Source organism: Castor canadensis, chromosome 9, assembly GCF_047511655.1.
Source record: "Castor canadensis chromosome 9, mCasCan1.hap1v2, whole genome shotgun sequence".
NCBI lineage: Eukaryota > Metazoa > Chordata > Mammalia > Rodentia > Castoridae > Castor > Castor canadensis.
The window spans coordinates 153,647,564-153,674,703 of NC_133394.1; the positions used below are offsets into that span (position 1 = coordinate 153,647,564).

At 44.2% G+C, this 27,140-nt stretch overlaps 1 protein-coding gene across 4 annotated transcripts in view; it reads right to left on the reverse strand.

Moving 5' to 3' along the window:
• The window catches only part of Fam193a (family with sequence similarity 193 member A), a 125,393-nt gene that overhangs the window by 47,733 nt on the left and 50,520 nt on the right, over positions 1-27,140 (reverse strand). Inside the window, exons 2-6 of one of the 4 annotated variants that reach the window (XM_020162741.2) lie at positions 25,782-26,024; positions 5,826-5,983; positions 5,254-5,421; positions 1,817-2,051; positions 401-525 (exon numbers count right to left, since the gene is read on the reverse strand). In XM_020162741.2, coding sequence (XP_020018330.1) covers positions 401-525; positions 1,817-2,051; positions 5,254-5,421; positions 5,826-5,983; positions 25,782-26,006 — 911 coding nt within the window. In that variant the 5' untranslated portion in view covers positions 26,007-26,024. Of the gene's footprint in view, positions 1-400; positions 526-1,816; positions 2,052-5,253; positions 5,422-5,825; positions 5,987-25,781; positions 26,025-27,140 lie in introns of all 4 variants that reach the window. The other 3 variants (XM_020162743.2, XM_020162745.2, XM_020162744.2) reach the window with 3 other exon arrangements.

Below are 27,140 nucleotides of genomic sequence, written 5' to 3' on the forward strand. Positions count from 1 at the left end.
CAGCTGGGGAACCGAGGGGACATCTGCGACGGAGCCCATGCAGGTCTAAGACCTACGGGCGTCCAGAGCAGGTTCTGACCTGCGCTCTCCCTCCTCCTCCCGCCTCCCCTGTACATTTATGAGCCACAGCCTAGCCAAGTATGAGTCCTGTAAGGTAAAGTAGCTTTCCTGTACTTACGAGGAACTTGGGGTGTTACATCTTAATAGAATTTATATTTGTTATTACTTAGAAGTTTAATTGCATTACTCCTCAGGTTTTGAGCTTTCTGCCCAACTGTCTTTTTCCCCTAGTTATTTTCCCTGCAACAACTTTCATGTGCAGTGCTCTTCAGACACACATACACTCTGTCAAGGACTGTGCTGTTGCACCTTGGGACACACACGAATTGAGACCACATACCTGATCTGTGACACCAGTGCTGGCAAACTGCTCTGGAGAAGTGGCTCTGAAAAGACCAGATTTTCAAACAGGTGTTTATTATGCAGCTCCCACGTCACCTGGAACTTTTTCAAGTGCTCATTTTCCTAGTTAAGGAAAAGAAAGATAAACAGAAGCTTAAGTGACTAGATGAGAACTTGACAGTCCTCACCCTCCACCCCAGTCCCAGACACTGCCTGTGAGGAGTTAGTATTCCCCACCCAGTGCCAGAGCACACAGGCTAGATCTCCAGTGATGCCAAGCTCCACCTTGCCTTCTTCCAAGAGACAGAGAAAGAAATAACATTTGATTGTCATTTCTTGCAACAAAGCTTTCAGAAAGTAATGGAAGCTCTTCAAATAGTTTTTTTGCATAGCAAATCTCTTGATGCCAAGGCAGTAATTGCATATCCTGAAAATCTGCCATTTTCATAGGGCATTCTGGAAAAGACAAGGTTCTTCATTTCCTAAAAATGTAAGTACTCATCAACTGCTTTAGACTATGCTGCTGGGAGCGCACATCTCTCTGCATTAGCACTCAAAGTTTCCTCTGGACTGGATTACTCTCAGCAATTTTTCAGCTTCATCTCCATCATCAATCTAAGCCCTCTTCATTGTACCCTTCATGTCTCTTAACCTCTCTCACATGCCCCACTTCTTTTTGTTGGTGGGGAGGGGGTGCTGGGATTGAAGCCAGGGCCTTGGGTGAGTGCTTTATCACTTGAGCTACAACCTTGGCTCTTCTGTCTTTGTTTTTGACACAGGTCTCAATGCTACCTTTGCCTAGGCAGTCAAAGAAGCTTCAATGGCTTGTCCCTGGGAGCCTGGTGTCCCTCCAACCACAATGCCTAATTCCACGCCACGCCTCCTTCCACCCAGGCAAGATTTACTTTCTGAGGTGGTCACAGACTCACCCATGTCTTTGCTAGGATTGTTCAATCCCAGCATGGAGTGGGGTGGCTTCTATAGGCCTGTCCCCTGCATGGGGCTGCATGCATGTGTGAAGGAACACGAGCCCTGGGCTGCACCCAGGCCACTCCCCATAGTCCTCCCATCCCTCGTGTGCACGGCTGTCCACAACAGCAACAGCATTATCAATCTGAGATACAAGGCTCCTTGCTCTCCTAGCAATGCACAGCCACCCTCTCCTCTGCCTGTCTCCATGCCTCATTTCCTAGGCCCCACATCTTCCCAAACAGTATTACTGTGCTGTGCTTCCCATCCACTCGATGCTTCTATCCAGTGGCAAAGTCCAGAGGATCAACCCTACCCTAGCTTTCCTTGTGAAGGAAGAAGTTTGACAGTGCACAGAGACTGCAACAGTGCAATCAGCGCCCCCAGCACGTTTCTGCTCCTTGGTTCACTTCAATAGCCAGAGGAAGAGGGCATGGTCTCTTACCAGAGTGCCGAGAAAGGTGCTAATGGAGCGTGCTGCCTGGCAGAGGGCTCCGTACTCCTCCAGGAGGAGGGAGACGAAGTGGTGTGCCTGTGGCGGGCCCTGTAAGCCAGATGGCACCTTTGCCTTCGCTGCAGCCGACAACTGTCGGAGCAGGCGGACTTTCATCTCCAGTACATACTCCCGGGCTTGTTGCTCCAACCTCTGGTACAGCTGGTAGGGGTCCCGCTCACAGAGTCTGCAGAGAAAGTCACCACTCAGACATGGCTTGTCCACAGTGGGGTAGGAGTGGGTTTGGGGGGCGGGGGTTAGCTTTCATGTCAGTGAGCATCTTTCCTGAAACATTTCTACAGACATCTACTTGTGACCACAGAGACATTTTCCCTATGATGACCTGTGAGGGCCCCCCCCCAACAGATGAGGAACACAGGCACAAAAAATATTGTCAGGGAACTCACAAAAAGACCAGTATTTCCTGAGTGCTTCCTCTGCGCAGCACTGTTTAGGCATGCATATTCACTCAGTCAACCTGCACTTGGGAGCTCTGTGTCCATGAGGTAAGTCCTAAGCCCACCCAGTCTGGGGAAAGTGTTGGGATTCACAGAGTCAGCAAGTGGCAGAGCCTCTCCCTGTACCTCAGAACTGGCCCCCAGACACACACTCAACAGTGGGCATCGACAACAGGCAGGACTGAACGGGATTCTTTTTGAAGGGTCAGTGTTAGCAGATGACAAGCACTGATCCTGGCAGAGGTGACACCTGGTTGCAGGGATTCAGCAGACTGCATTTTACTTCCTTCTAGGAACTCAGAATCTGATACGAATGGGCTTATGTTACTTTTAAATCAGAGAAAGCTTTAGATACAGTTAATCCTAGTTTTCAATTATCTGAACTAGAAAGCAATAAAAACGTATAAAATACAAGCAGTGAGCTGTAGAACAGGGAAATGCATGCCCACCATCAGCCACGGCAGCAGTGGGGACTGTCATGAGCTTCTTTCCAGCCTGAAGATGACCCTTTTGTTTTTGTTTTTGTTGTTCTGCTTGTTTTCTTGAGACAGAGTCTCACTATGTGGGCCAGGTTAGCCTCTAACTCTCAATCCTCTTCTTTCTGACTCTGAGTGCTGGAATTACAGGTGTGCACCACCATATCCAATGAGAAAGTCCACTTTTTAAAGCTTGTTCTACAGCATTTGGCCTCTAGATAGGAGTGTAGGACCACTGATAAAACCAACAAAGCACCTATGCCAACATGTTACCAGAGGGGGAGAGGTTTCTTTTTTTTTTTTTTTTTTGTCTTTTCTTTTTTGGTGCTGGGATCGAACCCAGGGCCTCACGCATGCTAGGCAAGCGCTGTACCACCGAGCTACATCCCAGCCCCCAACATGTTACCAGAGGAACAGCCAAACTTGGCACCTTTAAAAATGAGTTGTAAAACTTTAAGCTATGGCTAGGCGCAGGGGTTCACACCTGTAATTCTAGTTACTTGGGAGGCTGCGATCAGGAGGATCAAGGTTCCAGGTCAGCCAAGGCAAAAAATGAGACCCTATCTCAAAAATAACCAGAGGGAGAAAGGGCTGGAGGTATGGCTCAAGTGGTAGAGTACCTGCCCAGCAAGAGCAAAACCCTGTAACAAAAGAAAAAGGATTGTTCTTCAGTTCTTGGATCTGGATTTTATATAACAGATCCTTCACTTTTTTTTGGGTAACATGTTAGATCAAAAAAAGAAGTATATAAACTGCCACCTGTTCCATTTTTAAATTAATATACTACCTAGATTGTAAAAGATAAGAGCCAAGTAAAATTTTTACAGTGAAGTACGTGAAGCCTTATACAAATTTTGATTGGAAAAATACTGTAAGTTGATGAGAGTCTCCCTGATTAGTACATTTCAAAAAAGATATATTAATTTTTATAGCATGACAATCATAAATTTTTTTACAGAGCTTGAACCCAGGGCCTTTTGCATGTGAAGCAAACACTCTACCAATGAGCTACATCTCCAGCCCTTGGTGTGTTGAGTCACGGTCTTGCTGAATACCTTAAGCTGGTCTTGAATTCATTATATAGAACAAGCTGGCCTCGAACTCATGATTCTCCTTGCCCCCACCTCACAAGTGCTGGGATTACAGTTGTACGCCATCATGTCCAGTGACAACTGTACACAAAATGTTTTCCATCTTTTAAGGAGAGCCACATTAAGATTCAAGTGACATGGGAACACTGAACTTACAATACTGGACACCTTCTCTTTAGTTCTCAGTTCGGGAAGAGTAGACAGTTTTTTTTTGTCCATTTCTGTATTTATAAATTTAGGAAATAACCATGTGGTACTTTTGCAAATGTGAAAAGGAGGCAGGACCCTGTGGAAGATGCTGCAGCAGCTTACTCACTCACTCACTTATTCACTCACTCATTCATTCACTCACTCGCTTACTTACTCACTCATTCACCCACTCACTTATTCACTCACTCATTCACTTGTTCACTCACTCACTCACATTCAACAGATACAGTGTGCTAACACTGTGCTGGATGCTACTCTATGGTATCCAAGACATTGCACTAGTAACCTGAGAAGTCATGGATGGGTGTGATGTGCACCCTATACTCACTAGGAAATCGATCTTCTAAAAAAGGCACACACCACTTGGAACTACCTCACACAATACCAGTGGTTCACAGGTCAAATCCTGAACACACCTTAATAGAATCTGTCACCAATTACTATCCCCACTTCTAAGATAAAATCTACTGCACAGCACACGTGAGTTCTTAGGATCCCCAAGTATGCATTCATAGTATGTGAGAGAAGAAATCAAAATGAAAATCAACCCATGAAATGTCCAGCTCAAATCTGTTGCTTTTATTTGGAACATTTCAAAAAATCAGATGGTACATTCACACTATAAGGAAGAATAGAAGTGATGCCCACCTCACTTTCAGTAAGTGCTGAAGAGCAGGTGCAGGGCAGGAGCCACCCCCATGTAAGGCAGCTGCTCAAGTAGGCCTGACTCCAGCTGCCCTGCACCCCCAGGCTGCAGGTGCCTTCACAAAGCTGCCCGACCTCACGGTGCCTCAGTAAACGGGAGCGCTCTGCCTTTCTCCCTGGGCTGATAAATGCAAGAGTGCTTATGAAAGTACTTAACATCATCCCTGGCACAAGAGGGATTCAGGTAGGTGTTATTGTCAGTCTTAATACAAAAAAATGACAGAAACAGTTCATGTCTCATTAGAATCAAGAGAACTTGCAACATTTTACCCAAAGGGCTCACTCTGGCCAATTGTCTCCTCAAGACCTGAACTGCAGCAAGGGCTGAGTAAGCCCAGCTGAGTTTCACTCAGGACCTAAAAAAATCCCATCCAAGTGCTGAGGCTCCACAGGCAGCAGGAGAGGGCAGGGCCTTGGACAGGGTAGTAACACACAGGAGCAGAGTGTACCTATCCACGAGCTCCTTCACTCCCTCCTTGTCGGGCACCAGAGATTGGTCCTGGTCATCTGCCAGCGGGGTCCCTGCCTGGCGGTATATGCAGCGGACCATGTAGCGCACTTCTGACCAGTAGTTCTGCAGCTGCTGTGGTTCCCGGTCCGTCTCTGCTGAGATGTCTCTGTGATACAACACAAGAACCAGGAGAGTTAGGGTGCAAGGCGTCCCACAGAGCCCATGCTTTTGCACTCTTTGGAGCCCACTTGGCTCCACTAGCTTCCTTCCCAGGTGGGTACACAGCCCTTTCAGGTCCAGTTCTGGCTTCCCCTCCCCTCAGCAGCTTCCATCTCCAGTTTCACATTAGATTCTAATGTGAGCACAGCTTCCTGGTGTTAGCCCACCAAGGATAGGAACTTGTCTTATTTGTGTGTTTTCCTTGTAATAGCCAGAGCACCACCTGACTCTCAGGGGTGGCTCAAATGTTTGTTGCTGTTTGTCAAGAGAGTCCTATTTCTGGTCCCTGCCCAGCATGCTTCTGGATGTCCCTGTGGCCTTACGTGGCAATGTGACCCACACAGCACATACCTGCGCTCGCTGCAGGCCTCGCACGAGCAGGTGGTATCTGAAGGTGTGGTGCCCAGACCTGCTGAGGGCAGAGTCTGAGCACCCAGGGCCAACCTCCCGGCACCACTGGCCTCCGGCTGGGAGCCTCCCAGAGGTGAATGAAGAAGAAAATCTTGGCCCTGCTTTAAAAACAAAACATAATAGACCAGTTATGGCAAATGCTTATGGCATCAATTTTTTATTGACTTCAGAAAAATTTAAAAGCCTAGGTATTGAAAATGTTTTAACAATCGTTCTATTGGAAACTTTTTCTCTCAAGATTTTTATTCGAAGCAGTGATCTTATTTTTAACCTTCTGATGGCTTATATCATCATCTCATGAGAACATTCAATAAATTTTTTTCTTTAAAAAGAACACTTCTGCTCCTGGTATCCTAATCAGCATGTGTAGGCCTAGGAGTGACAGATGCAGCGTCGCCGAAGGATCAGTAGTGGCACTGAGCAGAGAACTGCGGGCACTCCAAGCCCAGTGTCCAGCAGTCCAGGGCAGCCCCTCTCCATCTCAGGGGGCCCATAACCTGGACTGCCTACTCTGACAGAAGAATACGAAGGATTGAGAAGAATGCTCTGGACAAAAATGACTGGATGAACTGGGTGAGACAATAGTGTCACTCCCATCCCACATATGGAAAGGATCTCACCAACCACCAGTACAAAGCCATAAACAACCTGGGGCTTCACTCTCCCCCTCTTCTTCCCTGTTAGCCACACTGCCAGCCCCTGGTCCCCTGGGGCACTGGAGAGTCCCCCTCAGGGCTCACAGCAGGGGCAGCCAGCTCCAATAGGGCTCCACCAGCCTAGGAAGAGAAGACCAGAGTCACAAAATAGGCTTTCTGGCAGGGAACTCAACTCTAAGAGACCAGCACTGGCCTCTTTTCTTCCCCCAGGAGAACACTGCTCCCTTACTTGGGTTTCATTCTGTTTATACCAACCACCACCCCAGTCCATCTGCTGGACAAGAGGCAGAAAACTCTTCCATAGGCCAACTGTGTCCTGAGGATTGGTCACATGGACACTGGCATCAGACTTTGAGGTAGAAGAGCCTGAGGATCCCCTGCCCAGTGGACAGAAAGGAGCAGGGAGTTATCATCCTTGCCACATGGAAGGCAGGAGCTGTGTCCTCAGGAAAGAACCCACCTGAGACAGGTGCTGCAGGGTAACAAAGTACCAGGTATGCCCCAGCTGGACTTCTAAATAAGTGGGTGGTGTTTCCAAGCTACCCAGCCTATGGTACTCCTGTGCCAGCAGCCCAAGTATACTAAGCCACCTCTCACAAGCAAGAGCCACAACCTGTTAGGACCAAGGACTCTGGTCAGCCAAAGAGAACCAGACAGCCTGGCAACTCCTCCTTTCCAGAGCCCCTTCTTCACCCTGGAGGCACAGAGAAGGCATGAGGACATGGGATATGCCCTACACCAGTGTGGTTCTGGACCTCATTTTCTACAGTTCTGGGGAGAAGCTCTGAATAAGGCAGGACAGTTGGATTTTTATGCAGACTGGATTTGAAATCTGAGAACAAGACAATTCTAATCCCAAAAGTGACTAGAAAGGCTATGGGTTCTGACGATCTCATCATGGGGCAGGGACAGCTGTCAGCCAAGACAAGCTTGAAGGCAGTGGTGGAAACACAGTCTGCTCCTGCGAGCAGCCAGTCAGCATCTTCAATATGCCAGGCCAAGTCTTCTCCCCAGGCATGCAGCCACTCCGCTTCCAGCCAGTAGACCCACAACCTGCCTGTTCTTGTCTTTCCACTGCTTCCAATTCAGTGAAAGCCTCAGTTACCTCTTGCCTAGTGACTCCACAGGCTCTGCTCCTACCCCTCCTCCACCCTTACCAGCTTGGATCCATTCTCAAGCAAATTCATGTGGCTCTCCAATACAAAACAGGCTCTCTTCCACATCACATGGGAATAAACCTTTCTGATTTACCATAGCCCTCCAAGTTGCCAGGACAAAGATCTCCTTTTATGTTCTTGCACTTGTTCCTTGCTTAGCGCTCATCCATGCATCTTTGCACGACTTCTGATGGACTGGTGGGGTTCTCTCTATCCATCAGGCCTCAGCAAAAAACACTTCCTACCCTGGGAGGCTAGTTATGCAATTACTTTTTTCTCTCTCTCTTTTTGGCCTCTCAGCTCCAAAAACACCTTCTGCCATGCTCTGTGATGAAGGGACATGTTTTCCTTTGCCAGCAGGCATATCTGGAGCCAGAGGCACTAGAGGGACACTGAAAAAGAAAGGTGTGTGTGGGGGTCTCTCCAGGCTACTCCCAACCACTAGGCAGTTTTGTCCTTGGAGTACATCACCTGGGGTGCCCCAGGGAGCCTCTCTGCTGCCAGGGGGTCATTATCACACATTCTGTACTCCTCCCTAGATCTGTCTAGGGTGCTCTGCAGGTCTCCATCACAGATCTGGGGAGTAGATCTCCATCCTTGTTAGTTTTGCCTTGTGTAAGTATGTGCCAGGAAATGGTAACTTAGTAAACAACCTACCAAATACATGATATAGAAACTAAAGAAATGTACCAGTCCACAATTACATTTGGAAATTTCAACACTCCTCTCAGTAACTGAACTAAGCAAAGACATAAGAAAGGACGTAGAACATGTGAATGCAACCACCAACCAAATTAATCTGACATTCATAGTGCACACCTCCCAACAACAGCAAAATACTAATTCTTTTCAAATGCACATGGAACAGTGATGAAGACAAACAATAAAACAACTGTGTGTAAAATAAAAAATTTTAATGAAAAGGTCATATGTTCACATAAATCTTATCATGATATGTATTTATATAAATTGGATTTTCATTTTATATGATTTATCAATATACTTATATTTATATTTATTAATATCCATACATATAAGTCATACTTCTAAGTCATATAAAATATGTTCTCAGATCATAATAGAATTAAGCTAATAATCGTTAGTAAAAAGCTATGTGGAAAATATCCCTAAACATTTGGAAATTAAAAAACACACTTCTAAGAGTCATGTGTGGTAGTTCATGTCTGTAATCCTAGCACTCTGAAGATTGAACAGGAGGATCCCAAATTCAAAGTCAGCTTGGGCTACATAATAAAAGCCTGTCTCAAATGGATGGAATTGGAGAACATCATTCTGAGTGAGGTTAGCCTGGCTCAAAAAACCAAAAATCGTATGTTCTCCCTCATATGTGGACATTAGATCAAGGGCAAACACAACAAGGGGATTGGACTATGAGCACATGATAAAAGCGAGAGCACACAAGGGAGGGATGAGGATAGGTAAGACACCTAAAAAACTAGCTAGCATTTGTTGCCCTTAACGCAGAGAAACTAAAGCAGATACCTTAAAGCAACTGAGGCCAATAGGAAAAGGGGAACAGGTACTAGAGAAAAGGTTAGATCAAAAAGAATTAACCTAGAAGGTAACACCCACGCACAGGAAATCAATGTGAGTCAATGCGCTGTATAGCTATCCTTATCTCAACCAGCAAAAACCCTTGTTCCTTCCTATTATTGCTTACACTCTCTCTACAACAAAATTAGAAATAAGGGCAAAATAGTTTCTGCTGGGTATTGAGGGGGGGGAGAGGGAGGGGGCGGAGTGGGTGGTAAGGGAGGGGGTGGGGGCAGTGGGGAGAAATGAACCAATCCTTGTATGCACATATGAATAATAAAAGAAAAATGAAAAAAAAGAAAATTAAAAAATTTAAAATACTCCATGGGTCAAAGAATAAATCATATAAGTAATTATGAAGTATTCTCAATGTAAAACTCAACGTATCAAAACTGGTGGGATGCACCTTAAAAAAGACTAGCAGAAGAATGGAAACAGTCAAGGTAAGAGCAAAAGTGATAAAAGAGAAAAGTCAGTTAAAGTGAAATGTGGTTCTTTCAAAAGATCAATAAAATCCACAAACTTTAGACAGTCTTGTTAGGAGAAAAAAAGAGAAAGCTAAACAGTTAATGCCAGGAATAAAGGTGGGAGGTCACTACAGATCCCAAGGAAACAAAAGAGATACAAAGCAATGTTCACAGCAACTCCATTTGGCACAAAATGGGCAAATGTCTTTAATAAAGACAAAAATTAGCGGGCTTGTGGAGTGGCTCAAGCGCTAAGAGTGCCTGTCTAGCAAGCATGAGGCCCTGGGTTCAAACTCCTCGGCCACCAAAGGAAAAATTTAAAAATTACTAGGGCTGAGGTGTGGCTCTAATGGTAGAACATCTGCCTAGTAAGTACAAGGCCCTGAGTTCAAACACCAGTACTGCCAAAAAAAAAAAAAAGTCCAGTGAACTTAATAACATGAAGAATTATACCATGTTCATAGACTAGAAGACTCAACATTGTTAAGATGTCAATTCTCTCCAAATTAAGTGAGAAATACAACATGAAACCTATTCAAATCTCATTAGGTTTTTCTATAGAAAATGAAAAACTGATTCTGGACTTAACTTTATAATAGGAAATGCAAACATTTTGGAAAAAGAACAGAGTGGAGGACATCTAGTACATAATTTAATGACTTACAATGAAAAGCTTCAGGCACTAGCAAAGGGATGGGGCGTGTACTTAAGTGGAACTCAGGGTTTAGAAACAGCTTTATACACAGAGTTCAACTGACTTTTGGCAAGGTGCCAAGGTAATTCAACAAATAAAACTGTCTTTTCAACTAATAGGTATGGAGCAGTTAGATGTCCAGAAGCAAAAAAAGGTGACCCTCAGTCCTCACATTATAGCACACTCAAAACTTCAAAATGGACGGCAGACCAGCTAAAATCTAAAGATATGTAAAACAAAGTCTTTATAATCTTGAATAGCAAAGATTTCTTATCTTGAACACAAAAGGCACAAATCATTTAAAAGCTGATAAACTAGACTGACCAAAATTTACAACTTCTCCTCGTCACGACATAGTGTATGTGTGAAGAAAGGGAGGAAATATCTGAAACATGTCTGATAAAGGGCTTATGTTTATTAGGATGTATACGGATCTCTTACAACTTGACAGTAAGATAAAACACTCAATTAGAGCTAGACAGACGATGTGAACACCCACTGCCCCAAAGATACAAATGGAAAGTTAAGGAAGAATTTGCTCAGCAACATTACCGCGCACAACTGACTGTGACAGGGTGTCACCCTAAGCCACCAGAATCACAACAATGTGAGATCAACCAGAACTCTCAGACGGGCTGCGAAACAGTCTAAGCACTACACAGAACAGAACAGCAGGCTAATCTTACACCACAGGGCAAACAATCCCACTCCTTGGTGTTTACCCTAGGGAAGCAAACTACATCAATACAGAGATTAAAATTTGAACATTACTACATATTCATAATGGCCCAAACCAGGAAAATAATTCTTTTGTTACCCTGCCACCAGACAGAAATTATTTTTGTTAAACATGTTAAATGTTAAAATGCAAAACAAATTACACTTTTTAGTCTTTGTACAACTATAAAAAACAAGTGAAATTTTCCTTAAAAGCCCTAAAAAGGGTTGGAGGTGTGGCTCAAGCAATAGAGTGCCTGCCCTAGCAAGCATGCAGCCCATAGTTCAAGTCCTAGTACGCACACCCCCCCAAAAAAAAAAAACCACTCTAAAAAAATTCACACTAACATTATTTTAAAAAGATATGGGACCCTCAGCAACACCAAATAGCTGAGTTCAATGCAGCCCTGGCTGACTGGTGAACAGCAGGTTTTTTTCAGTTAGGCCTGTAACCCTATAGGTTTCCACAAATGTCTCAGTCATCCCTTCTCCATCTGTTTGAATTTCTCCATCATGGGGTCTTCTGTGGCCCTGGCACAGAACGTGGTTATTGGACCACCTTTGATCCTTTAATACCCTGTGCAAACAGTACAGAAAGCACATGGAAATCTGAACAAAGTCGGTGAGTTGCAGCGGGCTTCCCATGATCCAAATGTGCTCCACCACCCCTTTATCAGAAGAGAAACAAAAAAATCCTTTTTCTTTATTAAGCTATCTTATTTGGACATAAAAGGAAAGAAAGAGGCAGAAGTCTAGAGAATTTTTTGATCCTATTAACAACATCAAGATTTAGAGGAAAGTGTGCACACTGTACTTCTAGTAAGCTCACCCTCAACTGTATTCCCATGTATACATAAGTGAGTCTGGTGAGCCTCACTGTGCTGTCTTCCTATGTATACATAAGGTGTATTTCCTTCCTCTTCCCTCCTTGTACCCATTATTAATTGAGATCCATGAAAATGCATCCACAGTCTACGAAGGCATGAACTTTACTGAGCAGAATATGCAAAATAGCTTTTTGTTAAACCATTAATTAATTAATTAGTCATTTTTTTTTTCTTTTTGTGGTACTGGGGTTTGAACTCAGGGTATCACGCTTGCTAGGCAGGCACTCTACCACTTGAGCCATTTCACCAGCCTTTTTTTGTGTGTGTGTGTGTTGGGTATTTTTGTGATAGCGTCTCTTGAACTATTTGCCCAGCTGGCTTCAAACTGAGATCCTCCTGATCTCTGCATCTGAAGTAGCTAGGATTGCAGGCATGAGCCACCAGTGCCCCACACATTCATTCATTTTCGAGACAGGGTCATTCTATGTAGCCTAGACTGGTCTTTTGCCTCAGTCTGCTGAGTAGTGGGATTATAGAGGTGCACCACCACACTGGATCATTTTAACTGTTTGGAAGTCCTGAACATTACTGTTGGACACAAATGAAAGGCAGGCTTGTTCCTTTGCCCAACCACCCTGTCTAGGTGCCTGCTCTGAGGGAGGCCTGTGTAGATGTTCAGTTGGGTGAAACAGGAGCCCAGCAAACCAGATGCAGTACTAACACTGGGGCAAGTGGGTTGGGCCGGCAGCCACTCAGGCTGTGTGGCGACCCTTAGAAATCTGTCCTCACACTAAGCTTGTACAGCCAATGTGACCCTGAGAAAACCCTCCACACCCTGTTGTCATTAACATCTCTGCTCTCCTCTAACGCCTCAGTACTGCTGAGGGATAAAAAAGGAGATGACGTCACAACCTCCAACAGGGACCTCAGGTAGGCTGAGATTCTCTTCTCAGAGAACGAGGACACGTAAAATGGTCACTCTTCTGTTTCTTCCCTCTTAGAAACAACTTATGAGAAATAAATTGATAAGGAAATGTTCTGGCAGCCATTTTCAATGTCTGCAGTTCCTGCACACATTTATCTACATTCTCATTCTGTCTGAGAACCCTGTCTCAAATTCATCTACAGAGAGAGGTCCTGGCCTTCCCTATCTTAGTGGAACCCCAGGATGCCATCAGGTTCTTCTTGCTGTTTTCCACCCCAAACAGCACCAAATGCCAAGTATGGGCAAGAGTAAGATCATGGAGAAATGGAAGCCACACAGTGCTGGTGGGGAGAAACATGGGCATGACCACCAGAGAAACAGTCTTTCCCGACTCACATAAACAACGCAAGTATCTATGACCTGTAATTCTACTCCAGTCAAACTCCAGTAAAACTTCTACATATGAGTATCAGGGGAGGGGTACACAAATCTGTCTCACATTTTTCACGACTACAAAAAAGTGGGCAACGACTGCTCTTCACAAACTTACTGTTAGAGTACATCTCAGCTATACTTTGAAGAACATGTGGACTTTGCTATGTAAATTATGAATTACATCAGTGAAAATGAAGAAACCACACCTACTTAAATAGCACAAAGAAATCTCAAAAACAAAGAAATGCCAGACACAGCAGACAACACAAGCACATGCCATTTTCTAAAAGATCAAAACCAAGTGAAATGAGTTTATTATTTAGAGATACTCATGTAGGTCATAAAAATTTTGAATTAATTTTTTAAAATAGAGGAATGATGATGTGACATGAAATTCAAGGGTGGCACTACATCGGAAGGGAAAGGGAGGAGTACAGATGAGGTGTGAGCGGCAGGGTGGACCTGCTCCTCACACAGGCTCATGTCATGCTCATTTGGCTACACTTCATGACATGCACACTGGACACACACACATGGCTGTGTGGAAGAAGCTGTGTGTACTAAACACCACATGCTAAAAAACCTCTCCCCCACCTCCAGTCCCCTGCCCATTTCGGCGCTCCTGCCCATGCACCCTTCCTTCCTCCAGAGTCTTCAGCCCTTGTACCTGCCCTGTCCTCTCCAGCCCTCACACTCTAGCATCTCAGAAACTACACCTTCCACTAATGCTGGGTTTCCAGACCATCAGCTTAGCCCTGGCACAGTCCCCTCTGGCTTCTGTTCCCACTCTTCTCCCAACACTGATTCAGCCAAGACCAAACACATCTCTATGTTGCCACATTCAACATATCACATCTTTTCTTTCTTTCTTTTTTGGGCAGTACTGGAATTTGACCTCAGACCTTCATGTTTGAGCCATATCCCCAGGCCTTTTGTCTCTGGTTATTTTAGAGATAGCATTTCACTTTTTGTCCAGGCATCCTGAACTGTGATCCTCCCTTTTATGCTTCCTGCTGTGGTGACCAAGGCTGACCAAGGTGGGTAGAAGTCATCTGTATGGAGCTCTTGACGGCTGCTGTTCTATAACCATCCAGTAACACAGGGGACATGTGACACACCTTGTGTCTAACAAAGGGTGTATAAGACAACCGACCGTAAAGTGAAATTGCAACTTTGGAAAACAAAATGAGATTCTACAATACTGAGACCAAGTAAGGTCTGTTTGACTTTTTAAGGTAAGGATCCAGAAACATCCAACTCACAGATGAAAAAATGAACCCACAAAGTTAAGAGGAGGAAAAATGTAAAAGGTCACACTTAAGACAGCATCAGAAATTTCACATACCTTCAGGCAATTCTTTTTAAAAAGAAAACAAGCCACAGAAAAATATAGAACACTAATAGATGTTTAGAAGAATCGATTATCAGAAAAGTTGTTAATTCTCCTCCTATTAACACAGAGTCAAGATAACCAAGTCAAAAGTAAACAGGTATTTTTTGTGGAAATTGACCAGATTATTTTCAAAAGCCAAGAGCAGCCAAGACATTTTGAAGAGGACTTTCTCTCTGGAGGTGAGATTTATTAAAAAGCTACACTAATTAGGACAACATACTGTTTGCATAGGACAAATAAACCAACAGAATAGGACAGAGTCTAGAAATAAGTGTTTACCTATGTGGGCACTTGATTTATCACAAAGGCAGCATTGAGGACTGGAGGGGCAGTCCTTTCAATAAATGCTGCTAGGGAACAGGAGCTCCACAAGGAAGTTAAGTAAAGCTTTACCTTCACCACATACCACATAAAAAATTTAAGTGAATTCCAGGATGGTTGTAGGTCTAATATGAAAAACAAAACGAAGGCAGAGTGTGGTGGTTCACACTTGCAATCCCAGCTACTTAGGAGGCAGAGATCAGAAAGTTCCCAATTTGAGGACAGCCTGGGCAAAAAGTTAGTGAGCTTCCATCTCAAATAAGCCAGGTGTGAGGGTATGTACCTGCAATCTCAGCTATGTAGGAGGTGTAAATGGGAGGATCAAGGTCAGAGACCACCCTGTGCAAAAAACAAGATCCTAGTTGAAATAATAAAAAAATAAAATAAAGAAAATTAAAGCAAAAGAGGGCTGGGGAGGTGTGGCTAAGGCATCTGCCTAGCAAGTGCAAGACTCACTACATGCCACCAAAAAATTAAAAACACAAAATAATTTTAAAAAGAAAAGCAATAAAGGTACAGTGCTATACTGTCTGATTTGGGAACCCCTAGTCACATGGATTTACTGTGATCCTGTAAAATATTGGTAGTCCAAAGTTGTATGGGCTATAGGATAAAATACACATACAATTTTGAACAAAATATAGAAGTACAGAAAATACTGTTCTTTTTATCCTGAATACATGTTGATATGATAGTTTGTATATACTGAAGTAAAAACTCTATACTGGATAAACTACACCTGGGGTTTTTTGAGATGAGGTCTTCCTTTGCAGCCCAGGCTGTCCTGAGGTGGAGCTTCTCCTGCCTCAACCTCATCAACACTGGGAGCATAGCTGTGTGATGCCACGGACCTGGGTTTTGAAATGCAGTTACTAAAATTTCTGAAATTACTTGTGTGACTTGCATTTGTGGTTCATATTACACTTCTCTTGATCAGTGCTGATATAAGAAAATACATACTAAAATATGTTAACGACTTCATGGCAGGAAAGACAAACAGGAGTAGAGAAAGAAGTGACATGGAGAAATCTGACTAGATTAAAAATGAATTTGCATTCATAAAAACACTGTATTCCCAATGTACATATCCAACAAACGGCACACCATAGTGATGAGTACATTGTGATTATATCTAAATATATGCTTAAATAAATCCAGTATATGTAAATAAATCTCCCAAGTTCCTAGGAACAAGATGACCCAACAGAACAGTGGTTTCATAGTGGTGCATTAGCCCTGCAGCCCCTAACTCTCTGTCGCAAGTCGACTATCAAAACGACTTCCAGATGAGCATCTTCAGTGTCCTGTGCTCTCTCACAGGGCAAAGGCAATGGGGGAACACCCAGCACCTGGGCAGGAGTGGAGGCAGGGGAGCAAAGCACTAGTAGGCACTGAGTTCCTCGTGCCAACTCTGCTTCAGAATGTCCTTGGGGCAGTAAAATTTATTATTTGTACTAAATGTCAACCACTGAGCACAATGTCTTTTGGGTGCTTAGAGAGATGAAACAGTACTTCTGCAGCCTCCCCAAAGAGGGCTACCTCAAGAAAAGCACAGCATAAAACACCAACTTTACTTGAAAGAATGACCAACAGATCAAATTATGCTGATGCTCTTAGATATTTGTTGGAAATGGTTCAAAAATGAGTGAAAGGAGTCTTGCTTCAAGAAATCACGAAATGTGAGCTTTTCTCATAATCATACTTTTTCTGAGCAAAGCTTAGAATTTTGGAAAACTTTCATCTGCCACTGTGGGCTCCATCGCTTTTCCTAAAACCCTCCTGATGAGATCAGTGTTGAAATTAACAAAAGGATTTGGGGGGGGCGGGGAGGATGGGAGCCCAAGATGGCCTTAAACTTGAGATCCTCCTGCCTTGCCTCCCAAATACTGGGATTATAGATATGTGCTACCACAACTGAGACAAATGGGATTTCTTTTTTTGTTGCTGTTTTTTGCACTACTGGGGTTTGAACTCAGGGCCTGTTTGTTAGGCAGGTGTTGTACCACTTGAGCCACTCCACCAAATCTGCTTTTTGTGTTGAATATTTTCAAGATAAGGTCTCATAAACTATTTGTCTGGGCTGGCTTTGAACCAGGATCCTACCGATCTCTGCCTCCGTAAGTAGGATTACAGACATGAGCCACTGGTGCCTGGCTCAGATGAGATTTCTTAATATTGACAATAAAAGGTATCCATATCAGAAAGATCTCCCTACCCTGGTAAACTATTATTTTGCAAATGACCTACAAAACCACATATGGATTCTCCAAATGGGTCTGCAGTTGGTGTGGGCAGTTTCCCTGGGAAGGACTAAGGGCTGCTCTGGGTTATGTTTCTCAGGCCAGAAAGGCAGCCTTGGGGTAGCTGTGAGCATGGAGTCTCAACAGGAGTGGATGAAGCACCTTCACTCACAATGACTCTATCTGGAAAAGACCTTTCCATCATGATTAGTCCCTCAGATTCCAGTGGAGATTCTCTTGTCTCCGGGGATGAGTATGTGACCTAGGCTTGACCAATGAGACAATGCTCCTGATCTTGTAACTGGCTCAGTGATAAGTGACTCAAAGGCGATCAATCAGAATCAATGCTGGGAAAAGTGATTCTACTTCCTATGTGAAGGAAGGACTGAAAAGGTCGCATGTGGACTGCAAGCTGCTGGCAGCAATCTTAGCACCAATGGAGAGCATGCCTAGCATGTAAGCAACATAGAGAAGGCTGGTCTGAGAACTAAAATAATCGTGTGGGAGTCCTGGTGACATTATGTCACTTGCTGGATCAAGTGTGACTGAAGCCAAAGACCGTGGGCCTTTTAGTTATACGAACCAGTAATCTCCTCTTTAAGACAGTTTAGTTGGAATTTCTGCCATTTAAAACTAAATATACAGAAATAAAGGTGAGGAAGAAATCAATTCCAAGTTTAAAACAAGAAAAAAAAATGTGTGGGTAAGGCACAGACCAATGGCTCTTAATGTAACAGTAGGTAAATGTCACTGACATAGTTTTAGATTCCACATGACAACTGGCCATTAAGAAATTATCACTGATGGTGATTCAGTGTAGCATCAGAGAATAATCAAAATTATCTGAAAAAGTCACTCAAATATTTTCATATACTTCAAAACAACCTATTACAAGAGACTGAACAAAAGCACATAGAGAATCCAGCTTTCCTCTATTATTCAGACATTAAATAGACTTGCAAAATTACAAAATACTGCTACTCTACTCAATAAATTACGTTTGTTTTTGGAAAATAATTTTCATTTGGAAATGTGCTATTGATCTTAACAGGCAATCAGTTAATAAAAAATTCCCATGACTCCTTTTCTCCGTTTATAGACAACAGAACATGACTCTGGGCTCTGGCAAAATCTGGAAGCTAACATGCGGATCTATGAAGGAGAACAGTACACAGCAATGAGAGTGAGGAGATAAAGCATTCACAAATCTCTAACAGAACGATACCGTATGGTGATATCTGGGGTGTGTAACTAGGAGAGCGCCAGCAGAGCAGGAGGGTGAGCCTTGAGGACCAGGGAAGACTCAGGGGCTGCACAGGGTACCTGGACTAAGGGCAGTGCTTACTGCCTAGCCAGTGTGGTAGCACAAACATCAAATACATCAGCAATTACAGTACGTGACAGGAACTGATTTCACCAGTAAGGAGCAAACTTTCCAAATACAGCCTGCTGAGTGCACAAGAACACCCAAAACACACTGCCAGAGATGGGAACGAAAAGGTGTGGGAAGACAGAAGAAGAGAGGGGACCCAAGAAGCTGTAGGTCAGCACACAAAACCATCCTTCAGAAGGCTCCAGGGCAGCCAGCAGAGGAATGCACCAAGATCTAGTAACGTTACACCGTGGTTACCAGCAGAGCTGTAGAACATGCATAGCAAAAATGGAAATATGTGTGAGGGAAAAAAAGGACAAAGATCCATGCAGAGATGATCTTAACTGATTTCACTTAGAAATTCATAAAGCATACAAAACATGAAGACCAGTGGACACAGAGCCTCAAGCCTGTAAGCTTAGCTACTTGAGAGGCAGAGATCAGATGCACGATCAAGATTTGAGATCAGTCCAGGCAAAAACTTCACCAGAGTCCATCTCAACTAACACCTGGGCATGGTGGTGCACACCCTTCATTCCCAGCTACGTGGGGAAGTACAAATAGAAGCATTATGGTCCAGGCCAGCCTGGGCATCAGGATGGTTATCTCAAAAGTAACCAACATGAAAAAGACTGCAGATGTGGCTCTAGTACAGCAACTGCCTAGCAAGACCAAGGCCCTGAGTTCAACCCCCAGCACCACACACACACACACAAAGAAGACCACCAGGAGGGATGTAAGAACAGATGCACACAGAGTACTCTACCCAAGCCCAGAGAAAACACTGTTTTCAGGTACACATGGAACATTTATAAAAATTTAACAATGTATCAGAACTAGCAGGTGTAACTGATTAAAAGAATCACTACCATTTAGACCACAATTACCAAGTATAACAGCACAGATTACAAGTCATTACAGCTAGAAAGGATGGAGAAGTTTGGTATGCTACTGAAGAGAAGGGTGACAAGAAAGACATTTAGAAGGCCAGAAGAAAGCATTCTGAAAGTTTTTACCACAAAGAAATAATAAATTTTGAGGAGACAGATATGTTTAAACATTACACAATGAAAACATGTATCAAACCAACACATGGGCCAGGAGTGGAGGTACATACCCATAATCCCAGCACTTGGGAAGCACTGGTAGGAGGATCAACAAGGTGAAGGCCAGCCTAGGTAAAGTTGGTGAGGCTCTAGCTCAAAAACAAAAATACAAACAAAATGCCTGGCGCCAGTGGCTCACACCTGGCTACTTGGGAAGCAGAGATCGGGAGGATTGTGGTTCGAGGCCAATCCAGGCAAGTAGTTCCAGAGACCCTATGTTTAAAATAAACAAAGCAAAATGGACTGGAGTGTGGCTCAACTGGTAGAGCACCTGCTTTGCAAGTGTGAAGCACTGACTTCAAACCCCAGTCCCACCCTTCCACCCTCCCCCCCACCCCGCCCAAAAAAGTCAGAATGATTAAAAGTAATTGAGGAGATATATGTTTACTCAAAATCTATAGGAGTACTTAGGGATTTCCGGAACATATCAGACTGATGGGTAAGTATCCAAGAATGAGAAGGCAGAAAAGTAACAATGAAGAAAAGAAAACCTTTGATGTGTAGCCACCAGCAACAATCAGTGGCTTCCTGCAGACCCATCAGATAGCACTCAGGAGAATCCTAGAAAATGAACAGCACCCCGGGTGCGGTGTGCACCCTGCCTGGCTGTGGTACCAGTATTCCTACCCGAAGGCAAACAAAAGACTGGAGAACCATCCCCAACTCACTGACCATTGGGACACTGTGGGGTTTGCTGTCACCACCTTCTGACAATGGCACAGAACAGAACCCCGGAGGAAGACATCAGAGGCCTCCGGCAAGTAGAAGGTGAAGAGGTGGGTGGTGGAGGGACTGACTCTGCACTGCTGTCCCCCCATAAGATTTTTCTATCCTGTGCACCACAGCATTAACTAAGCAAGAACACAGCACACATAGGCATATAAAATAGCAGTGTTGATGAAGCAAAGGGAAAGGAATGATATCTTAAAAATTAAGTCTGGTTATCTGAAAAAGACTTTAAAAATTCACTAAAAGAAAAGTACAGATATGAGAAATAAAAACATTTTATCTACAGATAAGGCAGAAATTGAAGAGGCTCCTGAAAATAACTTTGGATAGATAACTTTGATGAAACTAACTTGAAAGGACCTTATCCATTAATGAAACTGAACCAGAAGTTACATCTGGAGACACACATGACTATGTAAAAGAACTGAGGCCACAGAGAGAAGTAAGTGTTAATTGCAAGGTGTGAAAGGAAGATTTTTTAGGTTCTGGGCATGACAATGTGTAGAACAGGAGCCACCATAAAAGAAGAGGTTTCTGGAGAAATCTACAGCATGGAACAGTGAGGCAGGGAGAAATCTCCACTAATCTCCCACGACTGTGATAGCAGAATGCTTGCCTGGAAGAGAGCATTCAGAACCACTTCCTCCTAGGGGCAGAAGGCAGAGTACCTAAGGCCATGATGGGACCGGGCAATCTATAAAATCCTAACTCGGAGTCAGAGAGAACAGAAGTGGCAGGCCTACCAGATGAACTAATATGACAAGGTATAATGAGTCTTTCTAATGAGAAAGGGACACATTCACTCTTTCACCTTTGGCAGAGAAAAGAAGGCGGAAAGGCTGTAAGAATCAGAAGAAAAGAGTTGAATCAGCTCTTTGTGATGAGTGTCGGGAATCTAACCCCTGGAAACCTCACTTCTAGGAGGTCCACAAGAAGTCACCCACCTTCCCCTGCAGGAAGCAAAAGTCTTCATTGCTGGGGAGGGCAGGCACCCTGTGTCCAGGGCCAGGCCTGATCCACTGGCTGAGAGGAGGGAAATGAGCCCTTTACTCTGAGATGCAGGCACTGCACACAGGCCCAGGACCAGCACTGAAACAAGGCCCAGGTAAAACACAGGGCAGTCTGGCTACATGGGACAGAGACAGTGGCAGGCTTGAGAGAATGCTGACCTTAAGGTCCCAGGTACAAGGCTATCCCCAAGTCAAGCTGGACAGAGCAACTGAGAAAGTGCCACCATGAAGTGACCTGTGCCAAGTAGAAAGTAGAGAGACCCTGCACCAGGCCTACATGAGCACAAGGATACAATGCATGCCACAATAGACAGTTTGGCACAAGGGCTCATTCAGCTCCCCAGGATCATGGCCAGGTGACAGTACCAGTCCAGTGATCTCTATGCACTGTCTATCACTTGACCAAACAGAATGAGAGGCAGAACCAAGAGCAGTACTTAGGGAATGAGATGGTGTTGTACAGGAAAAGAGAGGACTGGAGATCATCGTGTTAACAGAGATCACCCACATCACCTGTTTTCACTCTTATGTGGAACCCAGACCTAAAGAACAAACAAACACAAAAAGGGATTGACTGAAGAGAGGAAGACAACCAGCAGGTGGGGGAGGGTAAGGAGCAAGTGATGGGGGTATTACACCAGCACATGGGAAAGCAGGGCTGGAAGCACGCCTGAGTTCACACCCCAGTACTGCCAAAAAAACTCCCCAAAAACCCCACCGAACACTATAAAAAAGGAGGGGGAGGAAGAAGGAGAAAAAGACGGTGAATCTGATCAAAGTACATTACATACATGTTGTAAATATCGTAATGAAATCCCTTTGTATAATTAATTTATGCTAATAAAATATTGAATTAAACCAGCAATTTCTCAGGAACAACACCACAAAGGAACAACACTTAAGGAAAAAAATGGTAATGCTAATTCTATCCAAACTCTCTCCAAAAGAAAAAGAGACAGGGACACATCTCAAGTGACGTTCGTAAGCAGCATCCCTAACAAAATTTGAACAAACCAATGAAGCAACATGTGCCATGTCTTCTGCAAAAACATTCACAGCAACTTTTGTCAAAACAGTCCAAATCTGGGGGTGTGGCTCAAGTGACAGAGCACTTGCCTACCATGCATGAGGTCCTGGGTTCAATCCTTAGTACTGCAAAAAACAAAACAAAATAGGTCAAATCTGGAAAAAACCCAAAGGTTCATCAATTAACTGGGTATTGGGTAAACTTACCAGTTTAGCTGCACAACTTTTTCAATAAAAAGAAGCAAACTCCTGATGTATGCAACAACATGGATAACTCTCAAAAGCACTGACCCACGCAGAGGTTTATGGGACACTCTTGATAAAGCAGAACTTTAGAGATAAGACCAGGTCCAAAGCCAGGAATGGTGGAGCACACCTATAATCCCAGTGCTCGTGAGGCTGTGACAGAAGGATCACAAGCTCGAGGCCAGCCTGGGCTACATGTTCTACATTTTAACAATGCAACGAGTTTTTTTTAAGCTGGGGAATTTTTCCTGACTATAAACTATTTATTATCTTAAAAGACTAGCAATCTTAAACCAGTGTCAACAAAGAGAGTGAACTGCAGTCAGTGAGTCTATATATACGGGCCAGCACTTGCACCTCTGCAGTGGCTAAGGTTGATGTTTTGAGTGAGGAGAGAAAGCCTCCCTGGACAGGATGATGGTCACCAGGACAAACTGCCAGTGAGGGACTGAGAGCCTCTAAGGCATAGCTGATTTGGTGTACACAGGAGGACAGCAGCAGCCTTCCCAACACAGGCAGGCTACATACCAGGACAGGGATGGAGCAGGAAGGAAATATAGCATTCAGGATACACATGAATAAACACACACAAAGACACACACATGAGCTTTAGTCAGTGAAAAGACTTCAGAATGCCAACTGATATATCAGTAATACTAAACAGTCTCCCATTAAAAAGTGGAGAAAGGACCCAATGCTTAAGTAGACACAGAAAGCTGTTATGCGAAAAATGCTAAAAGGATCTGAAGGGAAAAGCCAGGTGTGGTGGCACAGGCCTGTAATCCCAGCACTTGGGAGACTGAAACAGAAGGATCATGAGTTGAAGTTCAGCCTGGGCTGAATAGTGATATCCTGTCTCAAAAAAAAAAGAAAGAAAAAGAAAAAGATACAGTGGCTCACACTAGCTATCTGGGAGGAGAGATGGATGGGGAGGACTGCAATTTAAGGCCAGCTGGGGATGGGAGGAAATAGCAAAAAGACCAATCCGAATCACTAAAAAGCTAGGCATAGAAAAAGAAAAAAACAAAATGAAAACATAATGGTGCACGTCTGTCATCCCAGCTATGGGGGAAGCATAAATGGAGGACTGAGGTCCAGGTTGGCCCCAGCAAAAGTGTGAGACCTATCTGGAAAAGCACATAAAGCAAAAAGGTCTGAGAGAGTGACTCAAGTGGCAGAGCACCTGTGTAGGATAGCAAGTGCCTGAGTTCAAACCCCCAAAACAAGACAAAACAAAACATCTCAGGGAGAAAAAGTGTCTGACTTTCTTTCTGAATCTCTAGTGGTGGAGTTACAGTCTTTTACTCTCTGTTCATTACTTTACTCATTAACTTTCATGCTTTGGGCACCTAGTATATGTCAGGCCAGACACAGCTCTTAATAAAAAATATACAATAGTTGCCTCTATGGAGCTTATGCTTTAGTGAGAAGAGAAATAAGTAAGTAAAACATACAGTACACTAGAAATAGGATTAAGGAAGAGAAACCAAGCAGGAACTGGGGGCTTGTACGAAGGGGCCAAGTGGGAAGTCCACCTCTAGTCTGATAAACACTGAAGCTCCAGGGTTAGCTACTAAAGGTGTGCACTGAAACTGGCACTAGAGTGGTGGGTGCTGCCATCTAGGAGCCCTTGCCCAGTGGCTGCCTGAATGGAGGTAGCAAGAAGAAGGCAAAGCCTGGGAGGTGGAAAGTCACCCGCACGGGCCAAACATTCCTTAAACTGTCACTGGGACTAACCCAAAACAGGAAGGCCGTGACTACAAACTGTTACTGGCTGCATGTAGCAACGAGTCAGAAGGAAAAGAAGAGCTCGGAGAACAGTCTGCTTGGCTGTGCATGGTGACGCATGCCTGTAACTCCAGTTACTCAGAAAGCAGAGATCGGGAGGATCTTAATTTGATGCCAGTCCTAACAAAAAAGTTAGCAAGACCCTAGCTCAAATAATAAAACCAGACATAGTGGTGCATGCCTGTCATCCCAGCTACATGGACAGGTATAAATAGAGGAGGCTGTGACTGGCTCAGACAAAAACACAAGACCCTATCCAAAAAATAACTAAAGCAAAAAACAAATAAAGCCTGGCACTGGTGGCTCACACCTGTAGGCCTAGCTACTTGGGAAGCTGAGATCAAGGGGATCGTGGGTCAAGGCCAGTTCAGCAAATAGTTCACAAGACCCCATCTTCAAAACAACCAGAGCAAAAAATGGACTAGAGATGTGGCTCAAGTGGTGGAGTGCCTTGCTTTGCAAGTGCAAAGCCCTGACTTCAAAACCCAGTCCCACCAAAAAAAACCAAAAACCAAAAAACACCAATTTAACATATAAAAGATTAGGGGCATGGCTGAAGTGGTAGAGTGCCACTTGAACTCACAAGGCACTGAGTTCAAACCCCAGAACCACAAGAAAAAAAAAAGAAAAAAAAAATCTAGTTGCTTGAAATCAACCAAAAATCAAAGGGAAGAGAACAGACTAGAATTTGGAGCTTCTGCTACAGAGGCCAACTCTAAATCCCAAACAAGTATGAAAGCCCTTTTTGGAACAAGAACCTACTGTGACTCAACACAGGTTAAGGATCAGATCAAGCCTAATGGCCTCAATATGGCCTCCATTAACACAGGGAATCAAGGGAAAGGGAAGAGCAGGCTTGAGAATCCATCAGAAGACTTTCAAGTGAGTTACCAGCAAACAGAGTTGTCTAGAACTAAAAACATGAAAGGCCCACTAGCTTTTTAGGAAACTTCATCACTAAGGAAATCCGGAGCCCGAACTAAAAAGCCAAAACCACCTGGTGGGTTGTTGGTCTGCCGGCTGTGTCCAGACAGGGATGGCAGACGCCCTCCACATACTGTGGATGCAGACAGGAAAGGCTGGAAGAGGCATCCCAGAGAGTGGGCATGAGGCAGAAGATGGCGCAGAAGGAAGCACCCTGATAGCAGACACAAACCCTTTCCTTCCACAGCCAGCTAGTCCGCAGCCCACAAGGGAGGAGCCATGAGCCCGCTCATGCTGGCAGCCACTCACCGGCTGGTCAAGGCCGCCGTGCCTCTCCTCCTTCTCCACGGTCCTCCGGCAGTCTGGGCACACCCACAGCGGCAGGTGCAGCACACTGTTGCCCTTGGGAGCCATAGAAAGGGCCAATTTGCTCGAAGTCTTAACTCCACTCTCTAAGAATGAAGAGTCTTTCCGTTCACTTCTGCATAGAAGACAATAATCCCCAGCGGGGTAGGGTGGTGTCCTATGATTCATGCCAAAACTAAAAGGAGTCTGGAACAGAAAGAAGAATTCTATTTTCAAAACCTGATCCACAAAGCCAAGATTGTTAATATATATATATAGTTCTAAAATAAAATGCTTATGTGTGTTTATGTAGAGAAACAAAATAGGAAACTTGTTGAATAAAACGGAACCTAGTGTTCTAGAAACTTGTAATACTTCAAATAAAAGAGTAACACCTATAGAAAGATCTAGTAGGAGTTAGAAAATTGTCCACTTAACCCTCAAGTAATACGAACACTGTTGTATTACTTCCCTCAAGGGAAACTGTTAGCCTCAATTTTCAGACCATGAGCAAGCACAAGAACTATTAGCGATTAACATGTCCTACAGATGCTTTGACAGGCAGTTGCACACAAGGGCTTGCTCTAAGGCAGCAACTCTAGCTCAAGACCATCTCTGACAGGTGCTGTCTACCTAGATTCCAGGTAAACAACAAAGACCCTGATAGCAGCCTTACAGCCAAGCCCCAGACACCATTCCAGGCTACACAATAAGCATGCTGAATTCACCACGTTACCCAATTTCAATAAATGCTTTTCCGAAAAGTCCTAAACTGTGGGGTAAAGTGGGGGTGGGGGATACTGAAGAAGAGGCAAGATTATCTTCTCCAAACAGTTACTAACCACCCTGTTAGCAAAGTAAAACTGGCCTTAGAAACACAGAAAAAGGAGACAAGACTTAAGGGTTTGGAACAAGGTCTAACATTCCATGGTCAGCAAGGGGGGAGCCAAGATTTTAACGCAAATCAGATAACTCCAAGATGGGCCCCTCACACAGTGCTGCTGTGAGCCTGCTGAGGACACCTCAGGTCCTGGAGCGGACCCAGACGCACAAGGCAGGCTGGCAGAGGCTGGCACTGGCCCTGAAGAGCCAAACTACACTACAGGGTTGTATGGCAGAATACTCCTGTCTAGCATACATTGTGGGAGGAAGGAAAGGACTAGTCTCCAGCTCCACCCAAAGGCTCCTCTGTTGGTGCCTGCCTGGCCCTGCCTAGCTAGCTCCTCAGCTCACCACTCTTTTCCCTGTCCTATCAGCAATGCTCAACCAGACTGGAAGTATGTGTTTGTGTGTTGACATGACTGGCCCCATGCCAAATGAGAG